This window comes from Salvelinus fontinalis, chromosome 6, assembly GCF_029448725.1.
Source record: "Salvelinus fontinalis isolate EN_2023a chromosome 6, ASM2944872v1, whole genome shotgun sequence".
Classification (NCBI taxonomy): domain Eukaryota; kingdom Metazoa; phylum Chordata; class Actinopteri; order Salmoniformes; family Salmonidae; genus Salvelinus; species Salvelinus fontinalis.
In genome coordinates, this window is record NC_074670.1 from 81,427,994 (window position 1) to 81,451,121 (window position 23,128).

Below are 23,128 nucleotides of genomic sequence, written 5' to 3' on the forward strand. Positions count from 1 at the left end.
AGATGTTGGAACATTGCTGCTATAACAGCCTCCACTCTTCTGGGAAGGCTTTCCACTAGATGTTGGAACATTGCTGCTATAACAGCCTCCACTCTTCTGGGAAGGCTTTCCACTAGATGTTGGAACATTGCTGCTATAACAGCCTCCACTCTTCTGGGAAGGCTTTCCACTAGATGTTGGAACATTGCTGCTATAACAGCCTCTACTCTTCTGGGAAGGCTTTCCACTAGATGTTGGAACATTGCCGCTATAACAGCCTCCACTCTTCTGGGAAGGCTTTCCACTAGATGTTGGAACATTGCCGCTATAACAGCCTCCACTCTTCTGGGAAGGCTTTCCACTAGATGTTGGAACATTGCTGATATAACAGTCTCCACTCTTCTGGGAAGGCTTTCCACTGGATGTTGGAACATTGCTGCTATAACAGCCTCCACTCTTCTGGGAAGGCTTTCCACTAGATGCTGGAACATTGCTGCTATAACAGCCTCCACTCTTCTGGGAAGGCTTTCCACTAGATGTTGGAACATTGCTGCTATAACAGCCTCTACTCTTCTGGGAAGGCTTTCCACTAGATGTTGGAACATTGCTGCTATAACAGCCTCCACTCTTCTGGGAAGGCTTTCCACTAGATGCTGGAACATTGCTGCTATAACAGCCTCCACTCTTCTGGGAAGGCTTTCCACTAGATGTTGGAACATTGCTGCTATAACAGCCTCTACTCTTCTGGGAAGGCTTTCCACTAGATGTTGGAACATTGCTGCTATAACAGCCTCCACTCTTCTGGGAAGGCTTTCCACTTGATGTTGGAACATTGCTGCTATAACAGCCTCCACTCTTCTGGGAAGGCTTTCCACTAGATGTTGGAACATTGCTGCTATAACAGCCTCCACTCTTCTGGGAAGGCTTTCCACTAGATGTTGGAACATTGCTGCTATAACAGCCTCCACTCTTCTGGGAAGGCTTTCCACTAGATGTTGTGACATTGCTGCTATAACAGCCTCCACTCTTCTGGGAAGGCTTTCCACTAGATGTTGGAACATTGCTGCTATAACAGCCTCCACTCTTCTGGGAAGGCTTTCCACTAGATGTTTGAACATTGCTGCTATAACAGCCTCCACTCTTCTGGGAAGGCTTTCCACTAGATGTTGGAACATTGCTGCAGGGACTTGCTTCCATTCAGCCACAAGAGCATTAGGGAGGTCGGGTACTGATGTTGGGCGATTAGGCCTGGCTCTCAGTCGGCGTTCCAATTCATCCCAAAGGTGTTCGATGATGTTGAGGTCAGGGCTCTGTGCAGGCCAGTCAAGTTCTTCCACACCGATCTCGACAAACCAGTTCTGTATGGACCTGCACGGGGGCATTGTCACGCTGAAACAGGAAAGGGCCTTCCCCAAACTGTTGCCACAAAGTTGGAAGCACAGAATTGTCAAGAATGTCATTGTATGCTGTAACGTTAAGATTTCCCTTCACTGGAACTAAGGGGCCCGAACCATGAAAAACAGCCACAGACCATTATTCCTCCTCCACCAAACTTGACAGTTGGCACTATGCATTGGGGCAGGTAGCGTTCTCCTGGCATCCGCCAAACCCACATTCGTCCGTCAGAGTGCCAGATGGTGAAGCGTGATTCATTTATTTATTTATTTTATTTCACCTTTATTTAACCAGGTAGGCTAGTTGAGAATAAGTTCTCATTTACAACTGCAACCTGGCCAAGATAAAGCAAAGCAGTTTGACACATACAACAACACAGAGTTACACATGGAATAAACAAACATAGGGTCAATAATACAGTAGAAAAAGTCTATATACAGTGTGTGCAAATGAGGTAAGGTAAGGGAGGTAAGGCCATAAATAGGCCATGGTGGCAAAGTAATTACGATATAGCAATTAAACACTGGAGTGATAGATGTGCAGAAGATGAATGTGCAAGTAGAGATACCAGGGTGCAAAGGAGCAAAATAAATAAATACAGTATGGGGATGAGGTAGTTGGATGGGCTATTTACAGATGGGCTATGTACAGGTGCAATGATCTGTGAGCTGCTCTGACAGCTGGACCTTGAAGTTAGTGAGGGAGATTTGAGTCTCCAGATTCAATGATTTTTGCAGTTCGTTCCAGTCATTGGCAGCAGAGAACTGGAAGGAGAGGCGGCCAAAGAGGAATTGGCTTTGGGGGTGACCAGTGAAATATACCTGCTGGTGCGTGTGCTGCGGGTGGGTGCTGCTATGGTGACCAGTGAACTGAGATAAGGCAGGGCTTTACCTAGCAAAGACTTGTAGATGACCTGGGGCCAGTGGGTTTGGCGACGAGTATGAAGCGAGGGCCAGCCAACGAGAGCGTACAGGTCGCAGTGGTGGGTAGTATATTGGGCTTTGGTGACAAAACGGATGGCACTGTGATAGACTGCATCCAATTTGTTGAGTAGAGTGTTGGAGGTTATTTTGTAAATGACATCGCCAAAGTCGAGGATCAGTAGGATAGTCAGTTTTACGAGGGTATGTTTGGCAGCATGAGTGAAGGATGCTTTGTTGCGAAATAAGAAGCCGATTCTATATTTCATTTTGGATTGGATATGCTTAATGTGAGTCTGGAAGGAGAGTTTACAGTCTAACCAGACACCTAGGTATTTGTAGTTGTCCACATATTCTAGGTCAGAACCGTCCAGAGTAGTGATGCTAGTCAGGCGGGCAGGTGCTGGTAGCGATCGGTTGAATAGCATACATTTAGTTTTACTTGCATTGAAGAGCAGTTGGAGGCCACGGAAGGAGAGTTTTATGGCATTGAAGCTTGTCTGGAGGTTAGTTAGCAGTGTCCAAAGAAGGGCCAGAAGTATACAGAATGGTGTCGTCTGCGTAGAGGTGGATATCAGAGAATCACCAACAGCAAGAGCGACATCATTGATGTATACAGAGAAAAGAGTCAGCTCGAGAATTGTACCCTGTGGCACCCCCATAGAGACTGCCAGAGGTCCAGACAACAGGCCCTCCGATTTGACAAACTGAACTCTGCCTGAAAAGTATTTGGTGAACCAGGCGAGGCAGTCATTTGAGAAACCAAGGCTGTTGAGTCTGCAGATAAGAATGTGGTGATTGACAGAGTCGAAAGCCTTGGCCAGGTCGATGAAGACGGCTGCACAGTACTGTCTTTTATCAATGGTGGTTATGATATCGTTTATGACCTTGAGCGTGGCTGAGGTGCACCCATGACCAGCTCGGAAACCAGATTGCATAGCGGAGAAGGTACGGTGGGATTCGAAATGGTCGGTGATCTGTTTGTTAACTTGGCTTTCGAAGACCTTAGAAAGGCAGGGTAGGATAGATATAGGTCTGTAGCAGTTTGGGTCTAGAGTGTCTCCCCCTTTGAAGAGGGGGATGACCGCGGCAGCTTTCCAATCTTTGGGGATCTCAGATGATCTCAGAGAGAGGTTGAACAGGCTAGTAATAGGGGTTGCAACAATTGTGGCGTATAATTCTAGAAAGAGAGGGTCCAGATTGTCTAACCCGGCTGATTTGTAAGGGTCCAGATTTTGCGGCTCTTTCAGAACATCAGCTATCTGGATTTGAGGAGAAATGGGGGAGGCTTGGGCAAGTTGCTGTGGGGGGTGCGGGGCAGTTGACCGGGGTAGGTGTAGCCAGGTGAAAAGCATGGCCAGCAAGAGAAAAATGCTTTTCTCAATTATCGTGGATTTATCGGTGGTGACAGTGTTTCCTAGCCTCAGTGCAGTGGGCAGCTGGGTGGAGGTGCTCTTATTCTCCATGGACCTTTTGGAGTTTGTGCTACAGGATGCAAATTTCTGTTTGAAAAAGCTAGCCTTTGCTTTCCTAACTGCTTGTGTATATTGGTTCCTAACTTCCCTGAAAAGTTGCATATCATGTGGGATATATTTGATGCTAATGCAGTACGCCACAGGATGTTTTTGTGCTGGTCAAGGGCAGACAAGTCTGGGGTCAACCAAGGGCTATATCTATTCTTAGTTATACATTTTTTGAATGGGTCATGCTTATTTAAGATGGAGGAAAGCTCTTTTAAAGAGCAACCAGGCATCCTCTACTGACGGGATGAGGTCAAGCCAGGTTGATTAGAAAGGGCTGCTCGCTGAAGTATTTTAGGGAGCGTTTGACGAGGGGTGGTTGTTTGACAGAGGGCCCATTACGGACGCAGGCAATGAGATACTGATCGCTGAGATCCTGGTTGAAGACTGCAAAGGTGTATTTAGAGGGCAGGTTGGTCGGGATGATATCTATGAGGGTGCCCGTGTTTACGGATTTGGGGTTGTACCTGGTGGGTTCATTGACAATTTGTGTGAGATTGAGGGCATAAAGCTTAGAATGTAGGATGGCTGGGGTGTTAAGCATGTTCCAGTTTAGGTCACCTAACAGCACGAGCTCTGAAGATAGATGGCGGCAATCAATTCACATATGGTGTCCAGGGCACAGCTGGGGGCAGAAGGTGGTCTATAGCAAGCGGCAATGGCAATGAGACAGCCATGAGGAGCAGCCGTCTGCTTCAGAACCGTCTCACAAGAGACTTGTTTCTGGAAAGGTGGATTTTTAGAAGTAGAAGCTTGAATTGTTTGGGTACAAACCTGGATAGTATGACAGAACTCTGCAGGCTATCTCTGCAGGACATTGCAACTCCGCCCCCTTTTGGCAGTTCTATGTTGTTGGAAAATGTTATAGTTAGGGATGAAAATGTCAGGGTTTTTAGTGGTCTTCCTAAACCAGGATTCAGACACGACTAGGACATCCAGGTTGGCAGAGTGTGCAGTGAATAAAACAAATTAGGTAGGAGGATTCTAATGTTAACATGTAAAAAAAACAAGGCTATTACGGTTACAGAAGTCAACAAATGAGAGCGCCTGGGGAATGGGAGTGGAGCTAGCGACTGCAGGGCCTGGATTAACCTCCACATCACCAGAGGAACAGAGGAGGAGGAGGATAAGGGTACGGCTAAAGGCTATAAGAACTGGTTGTCTAGTACGTTCGGAACAGAGAGTAAAAGGAGCAAATTTCTGGGCACGGTAGAATAGATTCAAGTCATATTGTACAGACAAAGGTATGGTAGGATGTGAATACAGTGGAGGTAAACCTAGGCATTGAGTGACGATGAGAGAGATATCGTCTCTAGAAACATAATTTAAAACAGGTTGAGGTCACCGCATCTGTGGGAGGTGGAACTAAAGGGTTAAGCATAAGCATCTATTATTCAGAGACTATGAACTGGGGAGACTATGAACTATAAACTGAGGAGAATATTGGGAAGGAACATTTAACATAAACTGAGGGCTATCAAATCAGGAACATTTAACATAAACTGAGGGCTATCAAATCAAGAACATTTAACATAAACTGAGGGCTATCAAATCAAGAACATTTAACATAAACTGAGGGCTATCAAATCAGGAACATTTAACATAAACTGAGGGCTATCAAATCAAGAACATTTAACATAAACTGAGGGCTATCAAATCAGGAACATTTAACATAAACTGAGGGCTATCAAATCAAGAACATTTAACATAAACTGAGGGCTATCAAATCAGGAACATTGGAAGGAGGAAGGATCTAGCTTCCCCGTGGCATCACCAAGTAAACTAGACTGGTAGAGAGAAAGAACCATACAGAATGGCTGGTGTGTTATCCATAGAAGACCCAATGAATAATGATCTAGTTCCCTCAAACTCAACTCTAGACCTCCAAGCCAGTTCCACTGCGTTTTCTAATTGTTCCCCTCTGATCAGGGACTGATTTAGACCTGGGACACCAGGTGTGTGCAAATAATTATCAGGTAGAATAGAAAACCAGCAGCAGGCTCCGGACCTCGTAGGGTCAGAGTTGAATATCCCTGGTCTATATGGTGGTTAGCTAGATCCCCCAATGATCACCCAGCAGGCTCCGGACCTCGTAGGGTCAGAGTTGAATATCCCTGGTCTATATGGTGGTTAGCTAGATCCCCCAATGATCACCCAGCAGGCTCCGGACCTCGTAGGGTCAGAGTTGAATATCCCTGGTCTATATGGTGGTTAGCTAGATCCCCCAATGATCACCCAGCAGGCTCCGGACCTCGTAGGGTCAGAGTTGAATATCCCTGGTCTATATGGTGGTTAGCTAGATCCCCCAATGATCACCCAGCAGGCTCCGGACCTCGTAGGGTCAGAGTTGAATATCCCTGGTCTATATGGTGGTTAGCTAGATCCCCCAATGATCACCCAGCAGGGGGACAGGGAGGGTTAGCGTTTGTGGGGGTTACAAACCTCAGCCTGACCTTTCACCTCACAGTTAAGAGTTAATTCAGGGCCAGAACGTTGGGGGCATGATGTCACCTGATCAAACAGATTAAAACAACAGCCATTTATTTCAAGGGAAAATCCTACATTGACCCAAATTGTCTTGAATGATCAGTCACACAAATAGACAACATTAAGAAAGACATCCCCATTGACTGACAGATCACAGGAACGATATACTATAGGCACTGCTCTTTATTCAGGTCATCACACAAAAAGCCCAATGTCTTTTCTCCAGTGCTTTTATAGAATTATACATATTACATTACTGCTGTACAACAAGCCCAACTAGTATTCTGTTCTAACAAACTGTACATGACGACATCACGCAACATGGGCACTGATCTGACCAAAAAGCGCTCCTCAAATAACAAGGCAATACCTAACCCATGTGAAAATCAGACCATTGTCAGACAATCGTTAAATCGAGAACATTAGTTGTTAGACAATCCAAAAGATACCATAATAAGTGTGCATTTAAGTAAAAGGTAGAAATTAATTGTGAATAGTATGTCCTCAGCTTCTTCAGACTAGCTTTATTTCAAAACTCAAAGGCTGTGATCAATGTAGTATTATACAACGGGTGGGTCTAATCCTAAATTAAAACCAGATTCCAGCCGGTGTCTATTCCACAAGTTACCACCTGCTAAATCTATGACGTTAAAATGCCTATTTACTCTGTTCCATCTGACTGCGCAATCCACGGTCTCATCAGCCCAGCCAGGCAATTTATAAACTTGATCTCCACTATAAAAAACATTTGGACATTATCTCATATTTCTTTTAGACTCAAATTGTGTTTTCAACAGCGGACATTTGTATAAAACTTTGTCTCTCCGACATTTGCAACATTGTTTCAATATTCCGATTGGATCTCCATCTGTCCCGTAGTAACGAACGTGTCGGGAGTCGGGACGAGACAGACAGGCAGACAGACAGGCAGACAGACAGACAGACAGGCAGACAGGCAGGCAGACAGACAGGCAGACAGGCAGACAGACAGGCAGACAGACAGGCAGACAGACAGACAGACAGGCAGACAGACAGACAGGCAGACAGGCAGACAGGCAGACAGGCAGACAGACAGGCAGACAGGCAGGCAGGCAGGCAGGCAGGCCAACAGACAGACAGAGACAGACAGGCAGACAGGCAGGCAGACAGGCAGGCAGGGTTTCTCAGCCAGTCTTCACCATACTCCATGTTCCTGACAAGTCTCTGATAAAGATCAATACAACAGGGCTGTTAAGGACGAAGCCTAATATTCATTATTTGTAATACATGATCTTTGGGTAGGCGTGTGTTTCCTGTTCTTGGTTAAACCTTCTAAATGATTGAACCACCCCCGCCCCCCCAAAGTAAAGATTATTTTGAGAAAAGGTCATTTTATAGCGATAGATATACCTGGACAATGTGTGTCTAGTTTTTAGTCAGCAGCCTTTTAAATCCTGATATAAAGATATATACAAATCCTTAATATAAAACAGCGACCTACACTTCCCAGCAATATGGGAGATCTAGTTAAAAACATATTCAGATCCACAGAGGCACCCCTCTTCCTACAGGAGAACGCTGTCAGAAATACCTCATCCAAATGGCACCCTATTCCCTCTATAGTGCACTACATTTGACCAGGGCCCATAGGGAGTAGGTCCCAAATGGCACCCTATTCCCTCTATAGTGCACTACATTTGACCAGGGCCCATAGAGAGTAGGTCCCAAAAGGCACCTTATTCCCTCTATAGTGCACTACATTTGACCAGGGCCCATAGAGAGTAGGTCCCAAAAGGCACCTTATTCCCTCTATAGTGCACTACATTTGACCAGGGCCCATAGAGAGTAGGTCCCAAAAGGCACCTTATTCCCTCTATAGTGCACTACATTTGACCAGGGCCCATAGAGAGTAGGTCCCAAAAGGCACCTTATTCCCTCTATAGTGCACTACATTTGACCAGGGCCCATAGAGAGTAGGTCCCAAAAGGCACCTTATTCCCTCTATAGTGCACTACATTTGACCAGGGTCCATAGGGAGTAGGTCCCAAAAGGCACCTTATTCCCTCTATAGTGCACTACATTTGACCAGGGTCCATAGGGAGTAGGTCCCAAAAGGCACCTTATTCCCTCTATAGTGCACTACATTTGACCAGGGCCCATAGGGAGTAGGTCCCAAATGGCACCCTATTCCCTCTATAGTGCACTACATTTGACCAGGGCCCATAGAGAGTAGGTCCCAAAAGGCACCTTATTCCCTCTATAGTGCACTACATTTGACCAGGGCCCATAGAGAGTAGGTCCCAAAAGGCACCTTATTCCCTCTATAGTGCACTACATTTGACCAGGGCCCATAGAGAGTAGGTCCCAAAAGGCACCTTATTCCCTCTATAGTGCACTACATTTGACCAGGGCCCATAGAGAGTAGGTCCCAAAAGGCACCTTATTCCCTCTATAGTGCACTACATTTGACCAGGGCCCATAGAGAGTAGGTCCCAAAAGGCACCTTATTCCCTCTATAGTGCACTACATTTGACCAGGGTCCATAGGGAGTAGGTCCCAAAAGGCACCTTATTCCCTCTATAGTGCACTACATTTGACCAGGGTCCATAGGGAGTAGGTCCCAAAAGGCACCTTATTCCCTCTATAGTGCACTACATTTGACCAGGGCCCATAGGGAGTAGGTCCCAAATGGCACCCTATTCCCTCTATAGTGCACTACATTTGACCAGGGCCCATAGAGAGTAGGTCCCAAAAGGCACCTTATTCCCTCTATAGTGCACTACATTTGACCAGGGCCCATAGGGAGTAGGTCCCAAATGGCACCCTATTCCCTCTATAGTGCACTACATTTGACCAGGGCCCATAGGGTGTAGGTTCCAAATGGCACCCTATTCCATCTATAGTGCACTACATTTGACCAGGGCCCATAGGGAGTAGGTCCCAAAAGGCACCTTATTCCCTCTATAGTGCACTACATTTGACCAGGGCCCATAGAGAGTAGGTCCCAAAAGGCACCTTATTCCCTCTATAGTGCACTACATTTGACCAGGGCCCATAGGGAGTAGGTCCCAAATGGCACCCTATTCCCTCTATAGTGCACTACATTTGACCAGGGCCCATAGGGAGTAGGTCCCAAAAGGCACCTTATTCCCTCTATAGTGCACTACATTTGACCAGGGCCCATAGGGAGTAGGTCCCAAAAGGCACCTTATTCCCTCTATAGTGCACTACATTTGACCAGGGCCCATAGAGAGTAGGTCCCAAAAGGCACCTTATTCCCTCTATAGTGCACTACATTTGACCAGGGCCCATAGGGAGTAGGTCCCAAAAGGCACCTTATTCCCTCTATAGTGCACTACATTTGACCAGGGCCCATAGGGAGTAGGTCCCAAATGGCACCCTATTCTCTCTATAGTGCACCACATTTGACCAGGGCCCATAGGGAGTAGGTCCCAAATGGCACCCTATTCCCTCTATAGTGCACTACATTTGACCAGGGCCCATAGGGAGTAGGTCCCAAAAGGCACCTTATTCCCTCTATAGTGCACTACATTTGACCAGGGCCCATAGGGAGTAGGTCCCAAATGGCACCCTATTCCCTCTATAGTGCACTACATTTGACCAGGGCCCATAGGGAGTAGGTCCCAAAAGGCACCTTATTCCCTCTATAGTGCACTACATTTGACCAGGGTCCATAGCACCCTATTCCCTCTATAGTGCACTACATTTGACCAGGGTCCATGGGGAATAGGGTGGCATTTGGAACATATCTTCAGAATGAAACAGACTCCTCACGTTGATCAGTAATGTTCTTACAAGACGTCATCCTGTACGACATGACGTCATCCTGTACGACATGACGTCATCCTGTACGACATGGCGTCATCCTGTACGACATGACGTCATCCTGTACGACATGGCGTCATCCTGTACGACATGACGTCATCCTGTACGACATGGCGTCATCCTGTACGACATGACGTCATCCTATACAACATGATGTCATCCTATACAAGGTATTTTATGTGTTGTTTGAGCTGAGGATTGGCAGACGAGCGTTGCCTCTGTAGACATTAGCCAATGGCAGACAGCCTTGCTCCTCAGTCTCCTCTTCGGGCACCAATCGCCTTCTCAGGAGGAGCAGGGGGAAGGGCTTGGCGTGGCGAGCTGGAGAGGTGTAAATTAAAGTACTGAGCGCAGGCTGGCAGTGGATGAAGGAGGAAGGACAGGTATTGAGGGAGGACCTCCTGTCCTGGTCTCTCCTCAACAGGAGCAGTTCCCACAGCCCTTGACACTGTTCATGATCTCCTCCTGTAGTTTCTTCCTCTCCTCCTCCTTCTGGCTGAGTCTCTCTGGCTGCAGCTCCACTGGGCTGTTCTTACGGTTCAGGATCTTACTGTTCTGCGTGTTCCACAGGTCAGCGTACAGAGAGCCTGGAGTAGCCAGGAGAGAGTGGTGGTCCCCTCGCTCTGCTATCTTACCCTGGAGACAGAGGGGGACAGAGGATTCAACTATTATTAAATCTAGTCAGACTCAAGTCTCATGTAAAAAGGACTTTGACACAGAATGAAGTATTGAATGGGAGACATACAGAATGTTAATATCAAGTCTACATTGAAGAACAGAGTCAACTCTCCCTACCAAACGCCTCACGCTGTGGTCACTGTTCCCTACTGACAAGCACGCGCTCACACACACATGCCAGCAGCACCCCCCCCCCCCCTCCCAGTAGTAAAAGCACCCCCCCCACTCTCCTCCCAGTAGTAAAAGCACCCCTCCCCTCTCCTCCCAGTGGTAAAAGCATCCCCCCCCCCCTCCCCGTAGTAAAAGCATCCCACCCCCCTCCCAGTAGTAAAAGCATCCCACCCCCCCTCCTCCCAGTAGTAAAAGCACCCCCCCCCCCTCCCAGTAGTAAAAGCATCCCACCCCCCCTCCTTCCAGTAGTAAAAGCACCCCCCCCCCCTCTCCTCCCAGTAGTAAAAGCATCCCACCCCCCCCCTCCCCGTAGTAAAAGCATCCCACCCGCCCCTCCCAGTAGTAAAAGCATCCCACCCCCCCTCCTCCCAGTAGTAAAAGCACCCCCCCCCTCCCAGTAGTAAAAGCATCCCACCCCCCCTCCTCCCAGTAGTAAAAGCACCCCCCCCCCCTCTCCTCCCAGTAGTAAAAGCATCCCACCCCCCCCTCCCGTAGTAAAAGCATCCCACCCCCCCCCTCCCAGTAGTAAAAGCATCCCACCCCCCCTCCTCCCAGTAGTAAAAGCATCCCACCCCCCCCTCCTCCCAGTAGTAAAAGCATCCCACCCCCCCCCTCCTCCCAGTAGTAAAAGCATCCCACCCCCCCCTCCTCCCAGTAGTAAAAGCATCCCACCCCCCCTCCTCCCAGTAGTAAAAGCATCCCACCCACCCCCCCCTCCTCCCAGTAGTAAAAGCATCCCACCCCCCTCCCCTCCCAGTAGTAAAAGCATCCCACCCCTCCTTCCTCCCAGTAGTAAAAGCATCCCACCCCCCTCCCCTCCCAGTAGTAAAAGCATCCCCCCCCTCCCTCCTCCCAGTAGTAAAAGCATCCCACCCCCTCTCCCCCCTCCCAGTAGTAAAAGCATCCCACCCCTCCCTCCTCCCAGTAGTAAAAGCATCCCACCCCCCCCTCCTCCCAGTAGTAAAAGCATCCCACCCCCCCCCTCCTCCCAGTAGTAAAAGCATCCCACCCCCCCTCCTCCCAGTAGTAAAAGCATCCCCCCCCCCCTCCCAGTAGTAAAAGCATCCCCCCTCTCCTCCTCCCAGTAGTAAAAGCATCCCACCCCTCCCTCCTCCCAGTAGTAAAAGCATCCCCCCCTCCCCCTCCCAGTAGTAAAAGCATCCCACCCCCCCCTCCTCCCAGTAGTAAAAGCATCGCACCCCCCCCTCCTCCCAGTAGTAAAAGCATCCCACCCCCCCTCCTCCCAGTAGTAAAAGCATCCCACCCCCCCTCCTCCCAGTAGTAAAAGCATCCCACCCCCCCCTCCTCCCAGTAGTAAAAGCATCCCACCCCCCTCCCCTCCCAGTAGTAAAAGCATCCCACCCCTCCTTCCTCCCAGTAGTAAAAGCATCCCACCCCCCTCCCCTCTCCTCCTCCCAGTAGTAAAAGCATCCCCCCCTCCCTCCTCCCAGTAGTAAAAGCATCCCACCCCCCTCCCCTCTCCTCCTCCCAGTAGTAAAAGCATCCCTCCCCCCCTCCTCCCAGTAGTAAAAGCATCCCACCCCCCCCCCCTCCTCCCAGTAGTAAAAGCATCCCACCCCCCCTCCTCCCAGTAGTAAAAGCATCCCACCCCCCCTCCCTCCTCCCAGTAGTAAAAGCATCCCACCCCCCCCCCCCCCTCCTCCCAGTAGTAAAAGCATCCCCCCCCTCCTCCCAGTAGTAAAAGCATCCCACCCCTCCCTCCTCCCAGTAGTAAAAGCATCCCACCCCCCCTCCTCCCAGTAGTAAAAGCATCCCACCCCCCCCCCCCCCTCCTCCCAGTAGTAAAAGCATCCCACCCCTCCCTCCTCCCAGTAGTAAAAGCATCCCACCCCCCTCCCTCCTCCCAGTAGTAAAAGCATCCCACCCCCCCTCCCTCATCCCAGTAGTAAAAGCATCCCACCCCCCTCCCTCCTCCCAGTAGTAAAAGCATCCCACCCCCCCTCCTCCCAGTAGTAAAAGCATCTCACCCCCCCTCCTCCCAGTAGTAAAAGCATTCCACCCCCCAGGGAGCGAGGCAGAAGTGTTGGCACCGCGGGCTTGGGGCACGTATCAGACTGTTTCTAACTGACTTAACGAGCCGACACCATGGAGACGCGGCAAAACAGGCCTCCTCGCGAAGATGACCTTCTGATCTCTCCATCTGACTGCTTCCGGGGGAACACAGGAAACATCAACAACAGCTTTCAGAGCGCTACGACGCACCACACGACAACCAAACCAAACCTCAGTCCTCTCCCCTTTCCAGTCCCTCCCCTTTCCAGTCCCCAGTCTCTCCCCTTTCCAGTCCCCAGTCCCTCCCCTTTCCAGTCCCCAGTCTTCCCCCCTTTCCAGTCCCCAGTCTTCTCCCCTTTCCAGTCCCCAGTCTTCTCCCCTTTCCAGTCCTCTCCCCTTTCCAGTCCCCAGTCCTCTCCCCTTTCCAGTCCCCAGTCCTCTCCCCTTTCCAGTCCCCAGTCCTCTCCCCTTTCCAGTCCCCAGTCCTCTCCCCTTTCCAGTCCCTCCCTTTTCCAGTCCCTCCCCTTTCCAGTCCCCAGTCCTCTCCCCTTTCCAGTTCTCAGTCCTCTCCCCTTTCCAGTCCTCAGTCCTCTCCCCTTTCCAGTCCTCAGTCCTCTCCCCTTTCCAGTCCCCAGTCCTCTCCCCTTTCCAGTCCCCAGTCCTCTCCCCTTTCCAGTCCCCAGTCCTCTCCCCTTTCCAGTCCTCTCCCCTTTCCAGTCCTCTCCCCTTTCCAGTCCCTCCCTTTTCCAGTCCCTCCCCTTTCCAGTCCCCAGTCCTCTCCCCTTTCCAGTCCTCAGTCCTCTCCCCTTTCCAGTCCTCAGTCCTCTCCCCTTTCCAGTCCTCAGTCCTCTCCCCTTTCCAGTCCTCAGTCCTCTCCCCTTTCCAGTCCTCAGTCCTCTCCCCTTTCCAGTCCTCAGTCCTCTCCCCTTTCCAGTCCTCAGTCCCCTCCCCTTTCCAGTCCTCAGTCCCCTCCCCTTTCCAGTCCTCAGTCCCCTCCCCTTTCCAGTCCCCATTCTCCTCCCCTTTCCAGTCCCCATTCTCCTCCCCTTTCCAGTCCTCAGTCCTCTCCCCTATCCAGTCCTCAGTCCTCTCCCCTATCCAGTCCTCTCCCCTTTCCAGTCCCCAGTCCTCTCCCCTTTCCAGTCCCCAGTCCTCTCCCCTTTCCAGTCCCCAGTCCCCTCCCCTTTCCAGTCCTCAGTCCCCTCCCCTTTCCAGTCCCCATTCTCCTCCCCTTTCCAGTCCCCAGTCCTCTCCCCTTTCCAGTCCCCAGTCCTCTCCCCTTTCCAGTCCCCAGTCCTCTCCCCTTTCCAGTCCCCAGTCCTCTCCCCTTTCCAGTCCCCAGTCCTCTCCCCTTTCCAGTCCCCAGTCCTCTCCCCTTTCCAGTCCTCTCCCCTTTCCAGTCCTCTCCCCTTTCCAGTCCTCTCCCCTTTCCAGTCCTCTCCCCTTTCCAGTCCTCTCCCCTTTCCAGTCCTCTCCCCTTTCCAGTCCTCTCCCCTTTCCAGTCCTCTCCCCTTTCCAGTCCTCTCCCCTTTCCAGTCCTCTCCCCTTTCCAGTCCCTCCCCTTTCCAGTCCCTCCCCTTTCCAGTCCCTCCCCTTTCCAGTCCCTCCCTTTTCCAGTCCCTCCCTTTTCCAGTCCCCAGTCCTCTCCCCAGTCCTCTCCCCTTTCCAGTCCCCAGTCCTCTCCCCTTTCCAGTCCCCAGTCCTCTCCCCTTTCCAGTCCCCAGTCCTCTCCCCTTTCCAGTCCCCAGTCCTCTCCCCTTTCCAGTCCCCAGTCCCCTCCCCTTTCCAGTCCCCTCCCCTTTCCAGTCCTCAGTCCCCTCCCCTTTCCAGTCCCCATTCTCCTCCCCTTTCCAGTCCCCAGTCCTCTCCCCTTTCCAGTCCCCAGTCCTCTCCCCTTTCCAGTCCCCAGTCCTCTCCCCTTTCCAGTCCCCAGTCCTCTCCCCTTTCCAGTCCTCTCCCCTTTCCAGTCCTCTCCCCTTTCCAGTCCTCTCCCCTTTCCAGTCCTCTCCCCTTTCCAGTCCTCTCCCCTTTCCAGTCCTCTCCCCTTTCCAGTCCTCTCCCCTTTCCAGTCCTCTCCCCTTTCCAGTCCTCTCCCCTTTCCAGTCCCTCCCTTTTCCAGTCCCTCCCTTTTCCAGTCCCTCCCTTTTCCAGTCCCCAGTCCTCTCCCCTTTCCAGTCCCCAGTCCTCTCCCCTTTCCAGTCCTCAGGCCTCTCCCCTTTCCAGTCCTCAGTCCTCTCCCCTTTCCAGTCCTCAGTCCTCTCCCCTTTCCAGTCCTCAGTCCTCTCCCCTTTCCAGTCCTCAGTCCTCTCCCCTTTCCAGTCCTCAGTCCCCTCCCCTTTCCAGTCCTCAGTCCCCTCCCCTTTCCAGTCCTCAGTCCCCTCCCCTTTCCAGTCCCCATTCTCCTCCCCTTTCCAGTCCCCATTCTCCTCCCCTTTCCAGTCCTCAGTCCTCTCCCCTCTCCAGTCCTCTCCCCTTTCCAGTCCCCAGTCCTCTCCCCTTTCCAGTCCCCAGTCCTCTCCCCTTTCCAGTCCCCATTCTCCTCCCCTTTCCAGTCCCCATTCTCCTCCCCTTTCCAGTCCTCAGTCCTCTCCCCTCTCCAGTCCTCTCCCCTTTCCAGTCCCCAGTCCTCTCCCCTTTCCAGTCCCCATTCTCCTCCCCTTTCCAGTCCTCAGTCCCCTCCCCTTTCCAGTCCCCATTCTCCTCCCCTTTCCAGTCCCCAGTCCTCTCCCCTTTCCAGTCCCCAGTCCTCTCCCCTTTCCAGTCCCCAGTCCTCTCCCCTTTCCATCCAGTCCCCAGTCCTCTCCCCTTTCCAGTCCCCAGTCCTCTCCCCTTTCCATCCAGTCCCCAGTCCTCTCCCCTTTCCATCCAGTCCCCAGTCCTCTCCCCTTTCCATCCAGTCCCCAGTCCTCTCCCCTTTCCAGTCCCCAGTCCTCTCCCCTTTCCAGTCCCCAGTCCTCTCCCCTTTCCAGTCCCCAGTCCTCTCCCCTTTCCAGTCCCCAGTCCTCTCCCCTTTCCAGTCCCCAGTCCTCTCCCCTTTCCAGTCCCCAGTCCTCTCCCCTTTCCAGTCCCCAGTCCTCTCCCCTTTCCAGTCCCCAGTCCTCTCCCCTTTCCAGTCCCCAGTCCTCTCCCCTTTCCAGTCCCCAGTCCTCTCCCCTTTCCAGTCCCCAGTCCTCTCCCCTTTCCAGTCCCCAGTCCTCTCCCCTTTCCAGTCCCCAGTCCTCTCCCCTTTCCAGTCCCCAGTCCTCTCCCCTTTCCAGTCCCCAGTCCTCTCCCCTTTCCAGTCCCCAGTCCTCTCCCCTTTCCAGTCCCCAGTCCTCTCCCCTCTCCAGTCCCCAGTCCTCTCCCCTTTCCAGTCCCCAGTCCTCTCCCCTTTCCAGTCCCCAGTCCTCTCCCCTTTCCAGTCCCCAGTCCTCTCCCCTTTCCAGTCCCCAGTCCTCTCCCCTTTCCAGTCCCCAGTCCTCTCCCCTTTCCAGTCCCCAGTCCTCTCCCCTTTCCAGTCCCCAGTCTCTCCTCTAAATAATATTGAGGCAACTTATTGTAATGCCTATCCTATAAGTACGCACTAAATCATTGTGCACATGTTACACATCATGAAATATATTGCGGTAAAAAATGACAGAAACTAGTCTACAATTAGCAAAATAGACTTGTTGAATATAAAATGTATTTCAATATGATTTAAATGTAACCTATATTTCAGTCATCCTGCATTCATCTTTCCAATTGAAGCATATTTTATTCCTTCGCTTGTTTGTAACTACCGCAAAGACATTGGACTTTGTATGTAGGTCTATTTGTAGTCAACTTTGTTCTGAAGATTTCAGTGGTCACATTGAGACAGATGAACATGTTGATTATGTGCGTAACAGATGTTCTGTGTGTAAAGCCAATCGAAAGGGCAAAAAAATAAATCTAATGACACACTTAGCTATTCTAGTGGTCTGAGGCAATCGGTAAATAACGAGTGTTTAAGTGTAACTTTCCTAACGAAGGTTTTAACGATGGTCCTGCAAAGGTTCCCTTTAACATGTGTACTTTACTGTATTTATACTTGGGATATTGCTTTTCAACAGGAAAAGTATTTATTATTTTTTTAAGTAGAAGAACGCTGGAGGATGTCTTTAAGCTCCCTCTCTGGACGTATCACTAGGAGAAGGTCTTCTTACCTTGTTGAGTACGATGATCTCGTCTGCGTCTACGATGGTGGACAGTCTGTGAGCGATGAACACCGACGTCCGGTCCTGGACCAGACCCTTCATGGAATTAAGAATGTTCTAGAAGAAGTACACAGAATCACCATGAAGTATTAGAAATAGTTCTAAAACAGTTTACAACACAGGAACATCAAATATTAGAAATGGTTCTAGAAGGTTCCAGAACAGAGGAAGATCAAATATTAGAAATAATTCTAGAAGGTTCCAGAACAGAGGAAGATCAAATATTAGAAATGGTTCTAGAAGGTTCCAGAACAGAGGAAGATCAAATATTAGAAATAATTCTAGAAGGTTCCAGAACAGAGGAAGATCAAATATTAGAAATAATTCTAGAAGGTTCCAGAACAGAGGAAGATCAAATATTAGAAATAATTCTAGAAGGTTCCAGAACAGAGGAACATCAAATATTAGAAATGGTTCTAGAAGGTTCCAGAACAGAGGAAGATCAAATATTATAAATAATTCTAGAAGGTTCCAGAACAGAGGAAGATCAAATATTAGAAATGATTCTAGAAGGTTCCAGAACAGAGGAAGATCAAATAGTAGAAATAATTCTAGAATGCATAAGAGAAACACAGGAAAATCAAGTATAGATGCTGTTGAGGAGTTAAATGGAACACAGATATTCCATTGACCAGATTGGCGCACAGTCAACAAATCTGACCAAACAAAGTGGATATTCGTCAAATCCTTAATGATTCATGTACAGTACCAGTCAAAAGTTGACACCTACTCATTCAAGGGGTTTTCTTTATTTTTACTATTTTCTACATTGTAGAATAATAGTGAAGACATTAAAACTATGGAATAACACATATGGAATCATGTAGTAACCAAAAAAGTGTTAAACAAATCAAAATATATTTTATATTTAAGATTCTTCAAAGTAGCCAGCCTTTGCCTTGATGAAAGCTTTGCACACTCTTGGCATTCTGAACCAGCTTGAGCATGAGGTAGTCACCTGGAATGCTTTTCAATTAACAGGTGTGCAGTGTTAAAACCTCTTCAGGCTGCAGGGTGAATATTGAAAAAACTGGAAAATATGTGCACATTTTCAAACGGCCTCTTAAGAAACTTTTTATTTTACAATATGCATATATTTACTACTGTTGGATAGATAACAGTCTATAGTTTCTAAAAAGGTTTGAATTATTTCTCTAAGTCGAACAGAAATATTTTTACAGCCATTTTCCCAGCCGAATTGAGATTTCCAAAATGCGATGTGTCTCTTTAAGACCTTGTCTATAAAAGGTCATTAGACTTAGGACCGTAGAAACACGTCACACGCCTTCATCAGGCTGTAATGCGGAAGTGAGAATTGAAAGCAGTCGAATATCTCGTCCATGGACTGAATACCACACCTTCTTGTGAGACCTGCGCAGTTAAAAAAAAATTCCGGGCGCGAAGCAGAATTTGGTCTCGGCTACTGGAAGAAGGTCGATAACGGTGAATATGATCTCTGACTTCGATATTATTTGATACATGTCACAAAATCATCCTAAAGTATGTTTTTTCAATATACTTTAATTATATTATTGCAATTTATTCTGGACTTTAGATGTGATGCGACGGAAGAATTTTTTGAAGAAAGACAGATTAGCGCCGCACGGCCATTGGGCTTGCTAACCAAAGAGGGAAATAGTTCGTTCTGGAACCCAACTAAAGACTGTACTGGACATTGGACCCCGTTACAACATTCTGATGGAATATCAACAAAGATAAGGACCCAATTTGGGATGCTTTTCCATATATCTGTCGAACTGTTGAATGCTAACTGTGCTAACTGTGCTAGGCTAGCGCTTGACTAGAATCAATGCTGCCTTATGCTAGCTTATGTTGTTAGCTAATATAACGATATATTGTGTTTTCGCTGTAAAACACTTCAAAAATCGGAAATATTGGCTTTATTCACACGATATCTGTCTTTCATTAGCTATCCACCATATGTTTTTCTGAAATGTTTTATGAGGTGTAATTAGTAGTCGACGTTGGTGTATGTATTTTCTCTGGCTACTCCCGTCTGGATTCAGACTGTAGCTATGTGGTAGCATTTATGGTAGCATCAATGTAAAACTGATTTATAGCTAAAATATGCACTTTTTATGAACAAAACATAGATTTATTGTGTAACATGTTATATGACTGTCATCTGAGGTAGTTTTTTCTGGGTTCTTTAGGTTGGTTTTAGTTTATTTCGGTTGGCTTGTGCATGCTACTTGAATCATAATTCATACATCATAATCATATCCATACGTGTCTGTCCACTTTTGTATTTGGTGGTGAGCTAACATAAATATATGTGGTGTTTTCTCTGTAAAACATTTAAAAAATCGGACATGTTGGCTGGATTGACAAGATGTTTATCTTTCAAATGCTGTATTGGACTTGTTAATGTGTGAAAGTTAAATATTTAAAAAAAATAGATTTTGAATTTCGCGCCCTGCAGCTGTTGTCATTTTCGTTCCGACGTCGGGCTTGCAGCCCAAACAGGTTAAAAAAAGTTTCATTTGAGGATTTCTTTCCTTCTTAATGCGTTTTAGCCAATCAGTTGTGTTGTGACAAGGTAGGAGTGGTATACAGAAGACAGCTCTATTTGGTAAAAGACCAAGTCCATATTATGCCAAAAACAGCTCAAATAAGCAAAGAGAAAAGACTTTAAGACATGACTAAACATCTCCCTGTGCAACTGGATCCTGGACTTCCTGATGGGCCGCCCCCCCATGTGGTGAGGGTAGGTAGAAACACATCTGCCACGTTGATCCTCAACACTGGAGCTCCCCAGGGGTGCGTGCTCAGTCCCCTCCTGTACTCCTCCTGTACTCCCTTCTGACCCCCCCCCTTAAAAGATTTAGATGCACTATTGTAAAGTGGCTGTCCCACTGGATGTCATAAGGTGAATGCACCAATTTGTAAGTCGCTCTGGATAAGAGCGTCTGCTAAATGACTTAAATGTAAATGTACTCCCTGTTCACCCACGACTGCGCGGCCAGGCACGACTCCAACACCATCATTAAGTTTGCTGACGACACAAGTGGTAGGCCTGATCACCTACAACGACGAGACAGACTATAGGGAGGAGGTCAGAGACCTGGCCGGGTGGTGCCAGAATAACAACCTATCCCTCAACGTAACCAAGACTAAGGAGATGATTGTGGACTACAGGAAAAGGAGGACCGAGCAAGCCCCCATTCTCATCGACGGGGCTGTAGTGGAGCAGGTTGAGAGCTTCAAGTTCCTTGGCGTCCACATCAACAACAAACTAGAATGGTCCAAACACACCAAGACAGTCGTGAAGAGGGTACGACAAAGCCTATTCCCCCTCAGGAAACTAAAAAGATTTGGCATGGGTCCTGAGATCCTCAAAAGGTTCGACAGCTGCAACATCGAGAGCATCCTGACTGGTTGCATCACTGCCTGGTACGGCAATTGCTCTGCCTCCGACCGCAAGGCACTACAGAGGGTAGTGCGTACGGCCCAGTACATCACTGGGGCTAAGCTGCATGCCATCCAGGACCTCTACACCAGGTGGTGTCAGAGGAAGACCTAAAAATTGTCAACGACCCCAGCCACCTCAGTCATAGACTGTTCTCTCTACTACCGCATGGCAAGCGGTACCGGAGTGCCAAGTCTAGGACAAAAAGGCTTCTCAACAGTTTTTACCCCCAAGCCATAAGACTCCTGAACAGGTAACCAAATGGCTATCCGGACTATCTGCATTGTGTGTGTCCCCCCCCCCCCCAGACCCTCTTTTTACGCTGCTGCTACTCTCTGTTTATCATATATGCATAGTCACTTTAACTATACATTCATGTACATACTACCTCAATTGGGCCGACCAACCAGTGCTCCCGCACATTGGCTAACCGGGATATCTGCATTGTGTCCCCACCACCCGCCAACCCCTCTTTTACGCTACTGCTACTCTCTGTTCATCATATCTGCATAGTCACTTTAACCATATCTACATGTACATACTACCTCAATCAGCCTGACTAACCGGTGTCTGTATGTAGCCTCTCTACTGTATATAGCCTCTCTACTGCATATAGCCTCTACTGTATACAGCCTCTCTCCTGTATATAGCCTCTCTACTGTATGTAGCCTCTCTACTGTATATAGCCTCTCTACTGTATATAGCCTCTCTACTGTATATAGCCTCTCTACTGTATATAGCCTCTCTGCTGTATATAGCCTCTCTACTGTATATAGACTCTCTACTGTATATAGCCTCTCTCCTGTATACAGCCTCTCTCCTGTATATAGCCTCTCTACTGTATGTAGCCTCTCTACTGTATATAGCCTCTCTACTGTATATAGCCTCTCTACTGTATATAGCCTCTCTACTGTATATAGCCTCTCTCCTGTATATAGCCTCTCTACTGTATATAGCCTCTCTCCTGTATATAGCCTCTCTCCTGTATATAGCCTCTCTACTGTATGTAGCCTCTCTACTGTATATAGCCTCTCTACTGTATATAGCCTCTCTACTGTATATAGCCTCTCTACTGTATGTAGCCTCTCTACTGTATATAGCCTCTCTACTGTATATAGCCTCTCTACTGTATATAGCCTCTCTACTGTATATAGCCTCTCTACTGTATGTAGCCTCTCTACTGTATGTAGCCTCTCTACTGTATATAGCCTCTCTACTGTATATAGCCTCTCTACTGTATATAGCCTCTCTACTGTATATAGCCTCTCTACTGTATATAGCCTCTCTACTGTATATAGCCTCTCTACTGTATATAGCCTCTCTACTGTATATAGCCTCTCTACTGTATATAGCCTCTCTACTGTATATAGCCTCTCTACTGTATATAGCCTCTCTACTGTATATAGCCTCTCTACTGTATATAGCCTCTCTACTGTATATAGCCTGTCTTTTTACTGTTGTTTTATTTCTTTACCTACCTATTGTTCACCTAATACCTTTTTTGCACTGCTGGTTAGAGCCTGTAAGTAAGCATTTCACTGTTGTATTCGGCACGCGTGACAAATAAACTTTGATTTTAAAGTCAGTCAATGTGGAAAATTTCAAGAACTTTGAAAGATTCTTCAAGTGCAGTCGCAAGAACCATCAAGCGCTATGATGAAACTGGCTCTCATGAGGACCGTCACTGGAAGTGAAGACCCAGCGTTACCTCTGCTGCAAAGGATAAGTTCATTAGAGTTACCAGCCACAGGAAAGGAAGACCCAGAGTTACCTCTGCTGCAGAGGAGAAGTTCATTAGAGTTACCAGTCTCAGATTGGAAAGGAAGACCCAGAGTTACCTCTGCTGCAGAGGATAAGTTCATTAGAGTTACCAGTCTCAGATTGGAAAGGAAGACCCAGAGTTACCTCTGCTGCAGAGGATAAGTTCATTAGAGTTACCAGTCTCAGATTGGAAAGGAAGACCCAGAGTTACCTCTGCTGCAGAGGATACGTTCATTAGAGTTACCAGCCTCAGAAATTGCAGCCCAAATAAATGCTTCAGAGTTCTAGTAACAGACATCAACATCAACTGTTCAGAGGAGACCGCGTGAATCAGGCCTTCAAATTTCTGCAAAGAAACTACTACTAAAGGACACCAATAATAAGAAGAGACTTGCTTGGGCCAAGAGAAACGAGCAATGGACATTAGACCGGTGGAAATCTGCCCTTTGATTTTTGGTTCCAACCGCCGTGTCTTTGTGAGACGCAGAGTAGGTGAACGGATGATCTCCGCATGTGTGGTTCCCACCGTGAAGCATGGCGGAGGAGGTGTGATGGTGCTTGGCTGGTGACACTGTCAGTGATTTATTTAGAATTCAAGGCACACTAAACCAGCATGGCTACCACAGCATTCTGCAGTGATACGCCATCCCATCTGGTTTGCGCTTAGAGGGACTATCATTTGTTTTTCAACAGGACAATAACCCAACACACCTCCAGGCTGTGTAAGGGTCA

General features: G+C 48.3%; 1 protein-coding gene across 2 annotated transcripts in view; it reads right to left on the bottom strand.

Moving 5' to 3' along the window:
* Window positions 1-6,469: 6,469 nt before the first annotated feature.
* The window catches only part of LOC129858532 (iron-sulfur clusters transporter ABCB7, mitochondrial-like), a 147,447-nt gene continuing 130,788 nt past the window's right edge, over window positions 6,470-23,128 (bottom strand). Inside the window, exons 15-17 of one of the 2 annotated variants that reach the window (XR_008760056.1) lie at window positions 17,155-17,262; window positions 9,982-10,762; window positions 6,470-9,935 (exon numbers count right to left, since the gene is read on the bottom strand). Coding sequence is in view for 1 of the 2 variants with exons in the window: in XM_055927836.1 (XP_055783811.1) it covers window positions 10,544-10,762; window positions 17,155-17,262 (327 nt within the window). In the remaining variant the exon portion in view is untranslated. Of the gene's footprint in view, window positions 10,763-17,154; window positions 17,263-23,128 lie in introns of both variants that reach the window. The other variant, XM_055927836.1, reaches the window with a different exon arrangement.